This window comes from Neolamprologus brichardi, chromosome 1 (genome assembly GCF_056152115.1).
Source record: "Neolamprologus brichardi isolate AB-2024 chromosome 1, ASM5615211v1, whole genome shotgun sequence".
Classification (NCBI taxonomy): Eukaryota; Metazoa; Chordata; class Actinopteri; order Cichliformes; family Cichlidae; genus Neolamprologus; species Neolamprologus brichardi.
The window spans coordinates 20095130-20112803 of NC_142104.1; the positions used below are offsets into that span (position 1 = coordinate 20095130).

At 38.5% G+C, this 17674-nt stretch overlaps 2 protein-coding genes across 2 annotated transcripts; one reads left to right on the plus strand and one right to left on the minus strand.

The window, feature by feature from the left end:
* The first annotated feature begins 1611 nt into the window (after positions 1-1611).
* Positions 1612-3461, plus strand: lyve1a (lymphatic vessel endothelial hyaluronic receptor 1a). Its single transcript, XM_006780166.3, has 6 exons — positions 1612-1784; positions 1877-2060; positions 2148-2287; positions 2709-2888; positions 2995-3067; positions 3166-3461. The coding sequence occupies exons 1-6, from the start codon at positions 1697-1699 to the stop codon at positions 3308-3310; spliced, it is 810 nt and encodes a 269-aa protein (XP_006780229.1). The 5' UTR covers positions 1612-1696; the 3' UTR covers positions 3311-3461.
* On the minus strand, positions 3455-12743 carry ampd3a (adenosine monophosphate deaminase 3a). The gene is made up of 15 exons (XM_006780168.3): positions 12715-12743; positions 9983-10205; positions 9279-9453; positions 8681-8846; positions 8362-8581; positions 8129-8258; positions 7185-7379; positions 6916-7047; positions 6650-6813; positions 6443-6569; positions 5762-5925; positions 4892-5012; positions 4487-4660; positions 4227-4337; positions 3455-4105 (listed from the first exon to the last, which is right to left on the minus strand). The coding sequence occupies exons 1-15, from the start codon at positions 12737-12739 to the stop codon at positions 3929-3931; spliced, it is 2304 nt and encodes a 767-aa protein (XP_006780231.2). The 5' UTR covers positions 12740-12743; the 3' UTR covers positions 3455-3928.
* Between the last annotated feature and the right edge of the window lie 4931 nt (positions 12744-17674).

A 17674-nucleotide genomic window follows, 5' to 3' on the forward strand; every position in this document is an offset into this window, starting at 1 on the left:
GTTGTGATATAGTTTTGCAATGCAGAAAAAAAACCTGCCAATGTCCACAAATTTTTTTTAAAAAAGGGGGCAGTTAGGGTCAGAGTTATGGTTGGGGGTTAGAATGTAATTGTCGATAAGGTTAAGGGGCTATAGTTATGGTTACGGGGTCTGCGTTAGGTGTGTGGTGTGATGGTATGTATCTATCCACACTGCCAAACTAGACCATGCTTTGTTCAGATGCAACTGTGCAAACAGAGGCCATGCTGCACAGGAATACACAGGCAACATCAAATACTGCAAAGACATATTTTACTTGCACATACACAAGATTAAAAAAAATAATCACCTTCCTTTATGGGCTTCATATATATGGAGTTTAGAGAAAAAGAGTTTATTATTCAAAATATATAAAATAGCCCTCTCAAGTCTGTGCGGCAACAATTCAGACTGAGCCGGCAGAGGCGAGAGGCAGCGGCAAGTAGCTGGACTGTAATTAATTGATGTCTTGACTGTTTATCTGGCATAAAAAATAACACTTAAAAAAATTACAAGAATGAAACAAACACAAACACTGTCAGTTGAAATGTGCTATTATCTGAGTGAACATAAACAACTTCTGGCTTTAGTGTCCTAACTGGTAACTTAGGATACTTTTGCTGGAAAAATGTCTAAATTCTTTCACCAAGACCTGTTGGGAAATTCTATTGTGTTCCCATTTGAAAGTCTCATAGTCTAATTTAGTTTAATTCAATAACAACTTTAAGGATATGCAAACCCCACTCTTAGAGAGGTGATATATACGATGAGCATTCTTGCTCTAATCCAGATTGTCACCTCACATCTGTCAAAAACCCTGCTGCATCTTCGTCAGCAGGCTCTGCGTCATTTCCTGCCATCGGGGCTTGCGGAGAAATGTTTTTGTGGAAATGGGGGGCCGCGTGCCAAAGGCTCATCTGAGGAGACCAAAGATAATAAGCGCACACATGACGGAGAATTTCCCAGAGAGAGGAAATCATCAGGACAGAAGAGAATCTCTCCTCGAGTGTATTACATCATGGTTTTCAGAAACTTTCACAACTCTACTGCAAATCCCACCTTTTGTGCTTTCACTTTATACTTTTAATATATTGTTTGTACAGAATCATAGAATAGAATAGAATTACTATATACAGAATCTTTATTTTCATCATACAAAAAGTACAACAAAACTGTACACAATCCTATTCAGTGCAAAGAGAGTAAGCAAACTATTTTATTAAACTTTCTTTTTCGATGTAATAAGATTCAAAAGAGAATTCTAATAAGTAAATGTGAGTGTTTATATAAAAACATTTGTGCCTGTAAAAATACTGGTTGCAGTTGAACCTGAAAACATAACTTATTTATTGAAGTTTAACAACATTTCACATTAAAAATGCTGAATGGGAACACGTGTGCACTGCTTTTCCCCTTCTACTGAATTTCTGCAGATTAGTGTTTTTGATGTATTACTTATCGTCTCCTGAGCCCTGCTCCCAGAACATAGGATGGCTCTTGATCTGACCCATGTGCACTACTTCCTTCTTCCTTTTCCGTTATTCTCTGGCAGTGACAGAGTCCACACATCCCAGTGAGCATGATCACCTCTATTTAACCGTGCCTTTTGGCTCAGAGACACATAAACCTTGCAGCAGCAGTGATACCCGACATTCATCTGTCTTTACTCTGACCAGTCATGAACATCATCTGGCTTTGCCTGCCAGCAGCGCTGCTCATTACTTCAGCCTTGTCTGTTCAAATGACTGACATAAGGAACCTCAGAGGTAAGTCATTCCACATATTTTCTATTATGTACAAATATATATATAAATTATTGTACTACCATATATAGTAAATATAAATATGCTTTTTCCAGTTTTCCCAGGATTCAATCAAAGTATTGCAGGAGTAATGCTGGTCACGTCTTTAAATGAGCTCAACCAACCTAAGTATGCTTTCAATGCCAGTGAAGCTCGCAGGCTCTGCTGGTCCCTTGGACTGAACATTGCTTCAAAAGCACAAGTACAGAAAGCTCTTTCTAGAGGTTTAGAAACATGCAGGTGAGACCAAAGTGAGAAAAAAAAAATCACCTCAGTATCACCTCTGAGTAATATAACGAGGAGCACCTAATGTAATATTTTGTTCAGGTTTGGATGGATTGATGAACACTTCGCAGTCATTCCCCGCATCAACCCAATTCCCAGCTGTGGCAGGAATAAGAGCGGCTTGGTGCCCTGGCGAGCCAGCGTAAAACAAAAGTTTGATGTGTTTTGCTTCAACGAGACAGGTGAGTAACTTTGCACCTGCATTTTACTTATGAAGAGACAAAAGATATTTAAGAAGTGATTGTGCATGCTGTTCACTGCTTTCTGTTATTCAAATAATAAAACAGGTCTGCTGTATAGTCGATGTAAATAAGAATACATTTGTATTAATGAATACTCTTAACACAAGCTTTGATGCTTTATGGTATTCGCATTGGATTTTAATTCGTATTCAGCAGCATTTTAGTATATTCCACATAACTAGGATGGGAAAAAAAAAACCATTGGAGAGCATTTTTATCGAAGGTTTTTCCAAATACATGCAATACACTCCTAACACTTTCCAAAATATAATCATCATTTCAAAAAGGAGGGGAGAAAAAAAAAAAAAAAAAAAAAGGCAAATAATCAGAATTGTTTGAAAATCGTCTAATATTTGCACAGATGCAGCGATACAACAGATGGATGAAGTAACTGACAGTCCTTTGAAGAGCACACATGACGTGGGTCACACACACCACACCACAACACCAGCATCCACATCTTCCTCCTCGACTCCTGAAACCCTCGACAGTGAGATAGAACCAGCCCGCTTTGCCAGCAGCTCACAAAGCTTTACTGCAGGTATGGGACTCGTAATCTGAACTCTGTCACAGTCAGTTAACACAGCACAAGGCTAATAGAAAGGTAAAGGCCTCGTTATCAACAGTGTGTATGTTTCATATTTTAGGAAAAGCTGTGCTCATCTTCTGCTCCTGTGCGCTTCTTCTGCTTATAACAATCATCCTGGCATACCTCAAATTGTAAGTGCTTTTTTTTTTTTTTAAAGAACACAATGATGAAGTTTCTCTTGGTGCATATTATTACATCTTTTTCCTGTCCATCTGTTAATAAAAAACAGAAGACGTTGCTCTCAGAAGTCAGACGTGAAAGAGCAGAAAGAGTACATCCAGACAGAAGAGTGGATCTGTGTGAAGACCCCTACAGAAACCAAGAAAGCAGCTGAGGAAGATGAGAGGATAGAAGTGGGCGACGACGCACAATAAACGTTATTCTGATGAGAAACTGTTTGTGATCCTCGATTTGTGTTAAATTAAGAGACAGAATGGCTGTAACATGATTTCTTTTTGTATTCTGTTAAATGGTGCATTTTAGCCACTGGAGGGCAATGTTTGTAATAAAATGATTTTAAATACTCGTATGGGTTTGGTGTTCTACACAACAAAAACTCATAATAACAGCTTTTCTGCTGGTTTACCCACTTCTTAAATCCACATTATTCCAGTTTTTACTCTTCAGTATCTCTCAAGCTTTTTTAAAAAGGCACTGAAGCTTGTTTTAAGCAAACTGTTTGTTTGTTCTCTCATTGGTAATTCTTCTAATGTCTGATATGGGTTGTGAAAAGTTTCTATGAGATCGTGTGGGCTTCCACAGCTTTGCCTTCGAATACTTGAGCATCGTCCCTTACAACTCAATTTTAGGAAACCCATCTGCTATTAATTCGCAATTAGTTAAGTATTGCTCTTTTAGTTTTAGTTTTATTGAAGTTTTTATTCCATCACAGCCAGCCAGAGGCACTTTTTACAAAAGAAAAATAAAATAAAGGTAAATGTAGATATCTTAGAGTGCAACATGCTTTGATTCTGTCAAATGTGAGGTCCTCTTTACTCGCTGTGGGAATTCATAGATTCAGCCTTCACTGCATCAACAATGAAGCTGAGTTCATTGCACAGCGTTTCGTGTCTGTAGGCCATCCGGACCTGGGCGACGTTGGTCTTACGGATATCGTTTCCTTCAGGTCCATCTTTCAGATAGTTCTCTCCCAGGAAGTGCATCTTATCCTTGCAAAAGTAATCACAACAGTAGGTGGAAGAAAGGATGATTAGATCTTGTGTGAGTTGACCAATGCCTGCTTAGACAGAATTTATGTTGTCTTTTTTCAAATGAAGGATGTGACCACACCTGGTGAGAAAACCCACTCTGCAGCACACTGTTCCTGGCTATTTCACACACATCACAGGTGCTGAACTTCCACAGCTGAGCTGCTATGGCGTACTCCTCCATCAGTGGTTCCTCAGAGGATACACAAATAGCAGATAAGCTTTATTCAGACTACAGAAATGAATCAAAATAACAAATACTGTATTAGTTGGGCAAACAATGATTTCGAATCACTGAATGATGACCTGAAAACACAGTTTCCTGTAGATTTTTTTTTTTACCTTGGTGTAGTGGAAGAGCATGGGATCGTCTGTGGACAGGGACACACACAGACCTTTGTGCAGGAAGTCTTTCAGTGGGCTTTTGGAGTATTCCAGGAACAGGCCATTGTTGCTGAGTGGAGACATTGCAATTGGTACCTGAGCTAGGTAGTACAGGTACTGCAGCACTGGGCTCTGTAGGAAGTTTGACAGAGGTGCTGCTCATGAACGTGAAAGATGGGAAAACACACACAAATGTACACACTGTCATTGTGTGTTTTATCTTAATGCTGAGTGAGTTGGTGTCCGTACTATAGCGGTGACCTTTGGGATATTCTGTAGTTCTTAAGCAATGCTTTGTGAAATTCAAAATGTGAAATCTTCTTTCTGGTTTACTGGTTTATAGCTCGGGACAGTCGTGAGTACCTTCCTCAGGTTGAGTCCATGTGAGATGTTGTCAGCAGTGAGAAAGGCAGAGACCAGATGAGTGAGTGATCCAGCTTCTCCACAGTGGGGACGGAACTGGAAGGTGTTTAGTCCACACTCTCTATACAGGACGCAGAAGAGTATAATAAGCAACTATGTCATCACATAACAGCATTTAATCATCTTCATCACACCGAGTGCCGATCAGCTGTAACTATATATTGATATGTTCTCCCAGCAGCTTTAAGCATCACGTAGTTCAGAACTGGCTTTCCTGTAATTTATTAGTCCCTCTTCCACTGACAGTTATACAAAGTGACAGAGTAAACTGTCACTGCTAGGTCAGGGTCTAACATGTCCTACATCCATGTCAAGTCTTCCTTCATCTATGTGTTTACGAAAGAAAAAAGGATGTATTCTTATTGTCACACAAAGGAGTTGTCAGTTATTCGGCAGGGCAGATACCTCTTATGCCTTCTGTGCGTTTCCAAAATTAGAATATTAAAAAATTAATCAGCTTTTATTTTTTATGGTCTTTACTGCTGGTACAACCTTTCTGAACATGTGAGATAAAACATTTAAATTGGGGCTTAAAGCATGTCTGCAACTTCATCTTAACCTTAATTTCTTGTCTGTGTTTCCCCATCTAAAGATTAATCATTACAGGGTAGAGTAATACAGCTTTATATCATGATATACACATATAGTTGACATGTTTTAACCGTCTTTGCATTTTTCTCTATTTCTGTGCAGAACTCTGAATTACCTTGGGTTTCATATACTTATATTGAGCCACCCATTCAGCAGACATCAAGTACATTCAATCAGCCTGCTTCTGATGCTTCACCGTACCTGGGGAATGATACTTACTTTCTGAGGTTGTTGAGGACTATGATGTTTGCGTACATGTGGAAGATGTAGTAGCTGTATGGAGGATTTTCAACTGAAGTCCACTGTTCTGGTTTTGGGCTCCTGAAGGAGAACATGTGATCGCTGTGTTTGGACTCATCGTCCACGCTGTCAAAGCCAGACACCTGCATCCACAAAAACAGTCATTTTCTGCTGGGATTTTTTAATGAAGCCCGGCAGGTATTAATATTAAATGGTTATTAGTCATTTGTTTCCACAAACGTTACCAATCAACAGTCAGTTATTTTTATATTGTGCAATATATGGACAGACGTACTGGGCCACCTGCAGGTTACACCCACAGGAGCTTATACACCTGTGGCAATGGAACTAAAAACACCTGTACTTCAATATTAAGTAGTGGAACACAATACCTTTGCCCATACAGTGTATTTCTGAAAAATTTTACATTTTAGGAAGCCAGTTTATATTATAAAGACGTGTTTTCATATTAATGCGTCATTATATTTTGATTTCCCTAATGGGTGCATCTGCTTACCACCACAGTATAGTCTGCTATATCACCCAACTATTATTACACTGCACATAAATGCATCATTTGAAGACATGAAGAACATCTTTTTGTGCAAAACTGATCCTCATAATATTTGCTGAGATCTGTTTTGGTATAACAAATCTTACATATTTGAGGAAAATGTGAAGTTCTTTGTGCTTCTGTGGGTTGACTGTGGCCTCAAACAAAGGAAGGAATATGTTCTCCAGCATCTTGGCAAAATTGGGTATCAGCTTCTTTAGCTTGAAAATATCACTGCAACATAAAAGTATATTTTAGATTTGACAAAATGCATTTACATTAAAAAGCCTGCATTTTAAGCATGAAGCACTTACTATATTCTGGGCACTTGAATCATCCACCTCATGTTTGGAGAGTATAATTTGTGGTCAATAAACCACTTGGACAGACTGTACCACTCGTCAGGAGACCTTCCGTAGATGGACAGGCGTGGCTCTACGTGCTGATACTTGCTCTCCTCCAGGCCACAGGCCACTTCCTAAAAAAAAAAAAAAAAAAAATGGTGAGAGGAAGAGTGCATCAATTTTCTTTGCATCACTCCGTCTTGAAATGGATGACATGCTACACATGATGATAGTACCTTTATGATGCAAGCAAAATACTCTCCATTAACAACATTGTCAGTTTTCAGGAAGATTTCGCGAAGCTCACTGGCTCCCACTGGGTTATACTTCGCATTGAACTTATCAAAGCGGTGGAAGGTTTGTCTCCCCTGTAAATGTAATAAATCATAAAGTGTGATTCAGAATCCCAGAATGATGCAAGCAGCAGAAAGACAAAATCTGAAATTCTTAAATATATTGTGTTAATGGAATATTTGAATTCAAAAGAATAGACAATATTTCTTACAGCATGTACGTCAAGAGAGTCCACAGTAAGGTCATAGGGGTCCTTGTTGAGGTGCTGGAAAACCTCTTTGAGTGTCATTCTTTGTCCACCCTTTTCTAAAACTACACGTTCTGCATCAGTCTGATACGTCTTCTGGATGAAGGTGAGCAGATGTTTCTGAGACATGCATGCAGCTGCATGAATGTGCGTGTCCACCTGCAAGAAAGAAACAGTATGTTCAGTCTGCACGCACTAATATCCTATATTTAACCCCTCCCAGTTGGGCATGCTCAGAAGGCATTCAGGCCCAGCCATCCAAGAGGCAACTAAAACAGATGTCTGAACCACCTCAACTAGCTTTTCCTTTCCAGATGGATCTCAGAGTGGAGGTGATGCTCTGTTGTGAAAATAGGAGCAGCAGCACTGAAAATGTGCTTCACTTTGTGCCAAAGATGCAGAACCAGCTCTTACTTTGGATAAACAAGGATTGGATGGCTCTGGAACACCATACCTTCACTACCCTTAAAGATATGCCCAAGAGACCCGGTGGTAAGTCTTTCCAAGTCCATAAAAGACTGGCTGGTCAAGCTCCCACGATCTCCCTGATTTCAAAGTCAGCATTGCTCCTTCTGAATCCAGTGTTCAACAATCCTCCCCTCTAGCACCCTGGAATACACTTTCCTGGGGATAACTGGAGCACAGTTAGTGTAATTGGTGAAGGTTCCCCTGAGGCTTCAGGCTGTGCCTCCTCTACAAACGACAATGCTGTCACATTCAGAAGTTCTTCAAAGTGCTTTTTGCCAACCAATTAAATGATAACAGCTTTTGTGTTATTAAACGCTGGACACTTTAAACAAGTGCAGGTTAATCTGGGTAGTTTGCAGAGCATGCTTTGGTATCTACACTCACTTTAAAGTTCAGTCAGATGTAATGGTTGCCTCACTTCCCAGAGATGGAATACTAACCTTTCTAACATTGTAGAAATCTCTGTGAGGCACACGTTTTAATTCCTTGAGCTCAGCCATCTCATTGAGCATCTCATGGAGGTTGAATTTTGAACTCAAGAAATTTAGTCTCCTATGACAGTAGGTTTTCCTGAAAATTAAAAGTGACACTCAGTTCATTCTCTAAAAAGTGCAGAACGGATGATAACCGGTTTTTCAACCAGCATGTCTGCATAATTGTTTTGGAAACTTACGTGGGTCCATGTGCAGTCATGGCAAGCACATGACTCAGCTCTACAGCAAAGGTCTCCAAGTCTGGGTAAGGAAGGTCATGAGGCTGGTTTTGTTTGAAAGCCTCTTCATTATCATACACATAAACTATCCCATCCTTCATCTTCAGTTTATAATTTAGATCCTTGGGGATGTTGTCCATGCAGTAGGGATCCTCCCCAGCTTCTGGACATGGGCACATGTCTGGTGGTCGCAAAGGTTTTTCCATTACTTTCATATAAATTAGAACAAAGCATGTTTTTAAATGTTGTTATACATACAGCCCAGCTTCGTACATCATACCTGGAAGGACCTCATCTTCTTCGTTCCAGGTCGTGTTCTGAGCACTTTGTAGGAACTTGCTCGTCGTTCTGCAGAATCTGTGATAGGCTAGCTTTGAGTATTTCTCTCGAAGAAGCAGAGCTTTAAACAGATTTTTGGCGGCCTGATCATAGTCGTCCAGTGTGATCTGAGAGGAGGATGAGCATTAAACATAAATTCAAGTCTAATCCAATAGTAGTAATAGTGAAGGCTACACTGGATCATGCGGAGGGACACTGTGCAGTGACTGGCTGCTAGACTTTGAAGCAACAATGCTTTGACTGGCATCTAAATTCATCTTTTATACTTCAAAATGTAGACAGTTTTGCACTTTTAAGATTTTGAATTAATGCCTTCAGAGGGTGGTAGGAAGACATGCAGTTGTCTCTACTTCCAATAATTAGATTTTTTGGATACTGCACATTTAAATCATGCTACATTCAATTTGAAGATATTGTCGTTTCACATTTGTCTGACAAGTTTTTTTTTTACCATTTAATATTCAAATTCAAAATATTACATATGGGATATATGTATTTTTGTAACTACACCAGTTGGCACTTTCAACGAGAGTACTTACACCAGCACAGTAATCTCCACTAATAGTAACCCTCTGATAATCAGGGCAGTTTTCTTGCACAGATGAGCTGGTGGAGCTGGGGGACATGAATGGTGTCACTAGACGTGCCCAATCTGCATTGGCTGGGACTTGTAGGCAAAGTGACTTGGAACGAATCATCCTCAGGCTGTTCCTCCTGAAAAGTCAGCAACTTGATTAGCATTTGGTGCAAAGCTCACTTAAATGAACGAGTCTTTACCTAAAATCATGGTAAGATGACTCATTAAAAGGGGCCTATTATGCTCAGTTTTAACTTCACATTTATATCATTAGACTCCACAGAGCCGCTTTGCATTATTTACAGTTTGAACTTTGCATTTGTGCACAATCTGTTTTAGTTCATCCCCCTTTACCCCCACCTTCCAACTTTATTGAAAACAAAAGATTTAAATAACAGGTGGGTGTGGCTTCAGTGCTCACAGTCAGAGCTGTGTGCCTAAGGAGACTATATTACATCATACAGAATCAAGACCACAAAAGGAAAATCAAAAGGAGCAGACTGAAAACTTTAAGTCTTGGCTCACGTATATCTAACACCACATAAATAATAAGCAAAACTGAAAATATACGTCTTATAAAGGGATTTTTGTTTTGTTTTTTATACTAGGATAATTTTGCTTGCATGAACAGACTGATCTGCGGTTCAGAGTCCAAGCAGGACTTACCTCTTAAGAGTCTCCTCTGACTGCTGCTCTGCCAGCTCCTTAAGCAGTTCGTGGTCTTTGGCTTGCTGGAGGCCAATTGGGCAGTCCTCAGGCATCGTGAACATCGACAAGGCATTTTTGGTTTCTTCTTCTTTTAGTGCCGATGCATATACTTTCTCTGCAAGCAGCTGCGTCTCTTCCTCCACCTCACTCAAATTCACCTTTAGAAATTGACGAGGCATGTCTGCAAGAGACCAGAAGCCACAGTAAAATGGCCGGCGTCTCTGACTGTAGAGTGCAAAGGAAGTCTGCGGTACTTGTCAGGATGTTAAATGCTCTGACTACTGTGTGGTGTTTTGTAAACAGGGAAATCTACCTGTGCACGTGTTTGTGGACAGGGCATTCATTATCGCAGGTCCTCTCTCGCCGCAGCTGGTAGACTTTATAACTATCACTGCGCCCAACAAACGCAATAAGTTGTTTATATTATAGTTACATTATAGCCGTTAATATCCCTGCTCTTATTTGCACAGTTTTTCCTTTTTCTGTTTTTAATATTTTTTTAAATTTTTAATAACTTACTAACTGTAATGTATTTTTTTCATTATGCTGCAAATTATTTTTTGAATCTGCGTGCTCCATCTGCCTGTCACTTTGCTGCTGGAACACCCAAATTTCCCCAGTAAGGGACAATAAAGGATATTTCTATTCTATTCTGTTTCATTATCCAACTATTGCACAGCATCACCACCTAGAGAGTTCTGAGTGAACTGTTTGTTAAAATGTTAAAAGCTAAAGTTGATGTCATGCACAATGTTTTAAACACTTCTTATATAAAGGAATGCAGTCAGTGTAATGCAGTAATATTTAATATCATTGTTAATTGCAGTAACATTAATATTAAATCATCGAATTTTCACGACATTTTCTGCTCAATAATGATTGCGGTGCAATTATAGCTTCTTCATTCATCAAGTACTTTTCTAGATATGCATGTATTTATTTATGAAATATTATAAGTTATTTTATGAATAAATGTTGTATGAAAATGCTGCGTTGTTGTGCTTTTAATGCCTCTTAGTATATTTTAAATTTAGGCTGAATTATCACACTCCTCCAGGATAACGTACATCCCTACAAAGTGGGTCTTCAAACTGAAAAATATGCATATATGTAAAAACACTTTCTCAGTTATATTTAGAATAACATCTGGAAACTCGTGAACTTTGTTCAATTCAGATTAGATAACGTACTGAAACTTTTTACGGTACAACTTCCTCTCAAAGTTGAATGAAAATGACATTTTCTTCACTTTTGTAACCAAGAATTTCAAATTAAAGATTAAAAATTCTTTGTCATTGTATTTTTGAGAAATACAATTGTTTATATTAAGAACTCACATAAGCTATTTACAGAAATTAACACCAGTTATTTTTTGCAATGTGAAGTTTTTCTTTTTTAATTGTGTGCACTCAAAAATGGGACTTTAGTACACACACACGCACCTCTAGGCAAAACAGAGTGGGTCGACCTGAAGACTTCTAAAGTTACAAGTTACATAAAAATAAACTACACTATTGTGTGTACTATACTTTGATATAAATAATGAACAGACCTGCATAAAATTCATGAAATCCCCACCAGGCATATGTTGAAAGAATTTTGAATAACTTCCATTAGTTAAGTTAGTTCAACAACATTAACCAGATATGAAAGGATGCAAGTCTTCTGTTAAAGTAAACTCCTCTTTTTTGTCTCCTCTTTTGAGTAGCAGTGATTCTCTTTTAGCTCTCATCAACACTACAACTGAAAAAAAAATCCCTTATTTTAACTACAGTATATACACGCAATCTGTTTACAGTACTTCAAACTAAAAACATGACCTAACGGACAGTGTCTTGATTATCATTGGAGTGGTGAAACAACAACAGAGAAAGACTGCGTGGTACATTGTAATCTGAGACTGCTTCTGTTCTGCCAGGGTGTTTCCAGGAAGCTCATCAATCAGTACACACAGTATCCTGAATGCATCACCATCACCGTGGGCCCTTATGGCTCTACAACAACACTTTGGAAAGAAAGACTCAAAGCCACTTGGCTGATGGGTTCATGAATCATTAAACTTCCTTTCTTGCCACACACACCTAAATAATTTAGATGAAACCCATGCTTTTGTTTCATAAAAAAAAACTGTAGTTCAGTGCTTCACAACGAAGGGCAGTTGAGGGTTAAACTGGGGTTCTTTTTTCAGGGCTACCTGTAAGCAAAAACTACCAAAGGCAACATATTTGTGTATAAAAAAGAATAAACAAAAAACTCATAAGTGTGAAAGACAAGACTAAGTATATGCATTATTTGGCAGACTTTGCACAAATTATAGCAGGACCTGGCCTGTGCTTGCAATACAGCCTAATGTTCAGTGTGCTAAACTGCCCTCGCCCGTATATCAGAGTAAAATAGAGGAATGACCTATGGTGTAGTCTTTGTAATAATTATATTAAAATGAATCAAGTTAAATGAACATGAAATAAAATATACATAAAGATGAGTGCTTTTATAGACAGCAGCTGCTGAAACAGCCATGAATGCTGCCTTCAAACAACACCAACAACAACGTTAGCACCAAAGTTCAACCTAAACCTGACCTCAGGCCGGCCACAAGCTGGCCTACATGTCCATCGCCTTACACGACATTACATTCTGATAGGAGATCAAATTAAATCTGACCAATTCTGCACTCTTACTCTCCTTACCTGACCGTTCACCTATGCACCCCATCTGCACCGCGTGACTGACAAAAGAGGGGGCGGGTCTGCGAGGTGGCTTTTGGGGAAAATCTGTCCCAGGGTTTACCGGAAAGGTCGATGGGTTAACGAGGTAAGTCGAGCTTGAACTCGGAGTAAAGGGGGTGTTGTACCAAAAAGTGATTGTCTGCCAAAAACTGATTGCTCGTATTTAAACTGCTATAACTAACTTGTGGGACTATAATATGTGAAACATATGTCAAATGCATCCCTTATGGATGACATAAAGTCATCTTGAGCCACAAACAACATTCGTGTAACAAGGTAGAAGCCGCAATCAGTTTTTGGCAGTGACTTTTATATAACCTTTATTTATGCAGTTAAAAAATCTCATTAACATTAAAAATGTCTTTTGTAAGAGTAAGGTGGCCAAGAGGACAGCAGAAATGGCAGCAAATATTACAATAGTTCAGTAAAAATATTTTAAGTGGGGATAAAGGACCGGATTGGTTATAATGTAAGTACAATAACACATAGTTGTAAAGATACTTGAAAAACTGATAATTTTTTAATTCTATATATAACCCCTTTGTAAATCCTGTTCACCGAAGTCTATTTACGAACATACGTAAAGCTATTACACATTAAAAAAAAATACACAGAAACATTGGAAATCAGTTTTTGGCAGACAATCACTTTTTGGCACTGTAGCTACAGTGCCAAAAAGTGATAGGTCACCGCGGGAGCTCATGCTGAACACACAGACTGGTTCATAGTTTCGGTTTAAAATCGTCTGCCTGTATGCTCTATCTGCGACAGATTATTTACTGGATAAATGTGTTCTATGGATTAAATCTGTTGAGCCGCATTTTACTAACAGCACTGCTTAAGTTTTTTGTTTGTTTCTTGTGTTGTTTTGGGCTCAGTAGCTTTCACTTCAGTGGGATTTACACACTCAGATGCAAAAATGCGCGAATGTCCTTCGTGTTTGTTCCTAGTCTGCTGTCATGTCTGTTTGACATTTGATGCGTTTGACGCTGCTGTCATTTCAGATAAAAGAACACGGATTAGAAAAGCATCTGTGCAGGCCAATTCTGTAATTCTATCATTTGCATTATAACATGTCTGCCAAAAAATGACTGGCGATGTTTGAATGCGTTTTGCCCCCATATACTTTTTTTATGTAGATGAATAGAATTTAGTCGCCATGATTTAGAACGTTATTCTACCAACTCTGCTGCTGTGTCCCAATTCGGGGTATGCACGCTTGAAGTACGCATTTTAAGTGCGGTTACGTCACCGCCACGCGACGACGGCTGTCCCAATTCGAAGTGTACTTCAAATGCATACTCCAAATGCGCCGTCGATTTCCCCAAATATCAAGCGTGGTCCGGTGCACGCTTCGTGGTCCCATATATCCCACAATTCATAGCGCGGCGGTGGGTGTGGATAATTTTGCCGCAAAATACGGCAGAAGGGAGCGGCCGAAAAGTGAACTGTCAAAAGTAAGTACTGAATATGACGTCACTTATTCATGTGCGAATGTTTAATAACGAAGAACATTAAAACATTGCTGTTGGCCACATGTCGGCAAAGTTATGTGACACTAGTGATGTTTGTACTTTCAGCATTAACTTGGTTTTAAAGCCTCTACTTCTAAATATACATATAGTCGACCTTAATCTTACAGAGAATCTGATGATTTTATGGATAATTAAAGTCAGTCATATATCCACAAACACAACAAGCTGACAGTCAGTGAAAAGAAATGAAGCCCTTGAATCATGTTTTACAGTCCTGTGGTCTCAGCCTCAGATACTCAACTAATCAAAGTGATGTCATGACAAAAATGATTGACCAACAAAACAATTTTCTCCTTCATTTCTGTCAAACAAAACTGTATGTAGCGTGTCTCGCGGTTAGTATCATGGTTGCTAGGCAACCTGAACAGCGCGACGAAGCATATACCGTCCCATTTCACAAGCCTCTCACTTCCGCACTTCTCGTACTTATAGTACGCACCGTACGTAGTACGCGTAGTGTGCGTACTTCAAGCGTGCATACCCCGAATTGGGACACAGCATGCGTCTTACTTTATATTGACCTTGTGCACGAGAAATAGTCAATTCAGATTTATTTATTTATTGCGACTTCTGGTGTCATCTTCTGTAGATCTCTCTTAAAAATATATTTTTATTCTCAATGAGACTTAATCTGGGTGAATAAATAAAAATATATTGCTTTGTTAAACATTGATTGCAGCTGCTACCCTGTGACAAAAATGTTCTCAGAATGACTTGTTATCATTCACGAGAGATATGTTTGACAGATTATAGGTCAATAAGTCAAGAATCACTTTTCTTTTCTTTTTTTTCTTTTTTTTTTTGACTCACAGCCATTTCTTATTTTTCTCAAAGTGAAAACTGAATATTTATAGCAGAAATAACTTAAACAGTAGATACCGTAAGAGGAGTCTTTTATACTAAAGTGTACTTAATAAAGACAAAATGAATGGTCTAATATGTAGTAATGATATTTAGAATGTGGTGACTGAGGCATCCAATCAGAAATAAATCTACTGCTGAAACCTGGACATGTTAACCTGCACAAAACACTGAAAATAATTTTTAAACCCACCTGTTCTAAAGCACAAGGCTGGCCTGCTTACTATTTGGCTATTATGTTTAGTCTAGCACACCAAATATCCATTATAATAAGTACATTTAATCCTAACCTTTGGGCAATAATACCAACATCTACTCATTGTTTAATAAAATTTGAACTGTTTACTTTTATTTAAAAAGAGATGTAGGCTTTTTTTTCTTTTTTAAAAAAATATTTCAACCACTTTCAGCTGGATTTTTGGATTCTTCCCCTTTTAAACTTTTACTTGCTATTTTAATCAATTTGGATTCCTTTCAGGTTCCTGTTTCTCTTTCTTATGATTTCCTTAAGTTAACTTTCTCATTCAAAGCTGCTGTGGTCCTATACGCTGACTCCCATTTGGAGCTGCTGAAGCCTACAGCACTCTGTTCTGGTAAAAGCTGTATGATCCAATCATGATCATGCAATCACGGCTGTGGAGAGAATAAAAAAATGGCGTGTGGTTTTGGAGAATTGTTACACCTATGCTTTCTATAGATAGTGAGAGCTGCTATGATGTGGTTTGGACACAGTGGCATTAACAAAAGGACAGCAGGTGGAAGCTGGAAGTGGAAGACTTAGAAGATGCTAAGATGGTAAGATGTTTTTCAGTGGGAGGGACAGCTCAGGTCGAGCAGTCTGGAGACAAAGTTAGAGACAAGATTGAGGATGTAGCGAAGAAGGACATGCAGAGGGTAGGTGTGACAGATGATCTGCTGTAGTGACCCATAAACAGAGCATCCAGAAGAAGATAAAGAAGAAGAAGAAGCTTACACCATAGCAACCTCACAACCATTTAACCTGTTGCGCTTACCTTCAGTGTCACTCACAGCCTTATCTGAACGTGTTGTCATCTCAAGTTGGATTCTAAAGAAGGTATGCACAGATTCAGTGATACCTTAAGAGATGCTGTCTGCAGTTTAGGAGTCTACCATCTCTTTCTATTTAAAGGAGCCTGTGGCATCATGTTAGCAGTGCTACTAGTACTGAGAATGTGTTCAAGCTGGCCGTCAACAAAGGGAGGGTTTCAGTCAAAGTTAGACATAGCCTGCTGCTCTTTTTCACTATTCTGCTTTCTGTCCATTGGGAACACATGCTCTCTGATACAAACACACAGCTGTGTGTCACCTACTGTACGATGTGCACACACGGAAATGGCGAGAGGAAAAGAGACCCCTGCTTGCATAACCATCAGAGTCCTTTTTAGTCATTAATTCACAGTCTTATGAATGTGCTGGAAAAAACTGGACCCCTCCTTATATTTCACATTTTCATAAGTCAATATCCTCCATCACTACTCAGTAGATATTAAAACAATAGACAGACTGATCTTTTTGGCAGTACATTAAAATAATTTTCATATTATACAATTCTGATGCTGTTGCACACGTGTTTATTAAATAACAGCAATTGAAAACAGGTGTGGCACAATTTCTGAGCACCAGAAAAGCCTTGTCCTCAGGTAGACAACGTTTATAGGCTAGTGACTTTAACTTCTAATGTTATGAAAGTATTTGAAAAGATCATAACTCAAAGGTTATGTAAAGAGGTTGAGTCATTTTTGGTTAAGTATCAGTTTGCTTATATCTACAATAGCATCAATATTCTATTAATTCATTTGTTTTTCTGTCAATTAAACCCATAAATGAACAGCTTGTGGCAGAATGACAGATATGTTTGTTGAGATGATTTTTGAGGTTAAATGGGTCTTTTCTTTATTATTTATTTATTCTAACATCAGCGTGCCCTTGTCTCGATTTGTGTTGATGTCATTTGATAAAACAGTTACCTGATCCAGGGTTATTTTCTCTTATGGGAGGCTTATGTAGTCAGCCTAATCCCCTGTATGAACTGTGAGTTCAAAGCAAAGATGATGAGCATATCAGTTTGCTAGGTTTTTAAAATAAAAAAAGCAACAGATACATATGCATGTAATATATTCATATTATGATTAAGAGTCTATATTATATACTACACCACTGCATATTTAAATTTATAATGGCGGCTTTACTGATTCATTGTTTTATCTTTTAAAGTAGATTGATGTTTGTTTCCTTACATTAATAAAAACTAATTGTATTTATAATTTTAAGATATTTAGCAAATTACTATGAATATGCCTGCAGCTAACTTCCACTGTACCGCTGCACTGTGATCAATCTGTCGCTTAAATTACAAATGTTTGCAATCTATCTGTGACTCCTCAGCGCAGGAAAACATTTTATTCTAGATCATAAGAACCTTTCAGATCGTGTGTCTGGAAACACTGGATCAAATGTCCGAGAGTGGTGTTGGTCTGCAGACAGCATTATTAGATGCTAATGTG

What these genes read in the sequence shown, in the direction of transcription:
- ampd3a (XM_006780168.3), bottom strand. Translation starts at nt 12,739, where the DNA reads ATGGGGTGCATAGGTGAACGGTCAG. An exon ending in ATTTCTACAATGTTAGAAAG is followed by an intron (nt 7,380 to 8,128) that starts GTTAGTATTCCA and finishes TCTTTCTTGCAG; the next exon opens with GTGGACACGCACATTCATGC. An exon ending in ACTCTCTTGACGTACATGCT is followed by an intron (nt 7,048 to 7,184) that starts GTAAGAAATATT and finishes TTACATTTACAG; the next exon opens with GGGAGACAAACCTTCCACCG.
- lyve1a (XM_006780166.3), top strand. Translation starts at nt 1,697, where the DNA reads ATGAACATCATCTGGCTTTGCCTGCCAGCAGCGCTGCTCATTACTTCA. An exon ending in GTTTTGCTTCAACGAGACAG is followed by an intron (nt 2,288 to 2,708) that starts GTGAGTAACTTT and finishes ATATTTGCACAG; the next exon opens with ATGCAGCGATACAACAGATG. An exon ending in ATCCTGGCATACCTCAAATT is followed by an intron (nt 3,068 to 3,165) that starts GTAAGTGCTTTT and finishes AATAAAAAACAG; the next exon opens with AAGACGTTGCTCTCAGAAGT.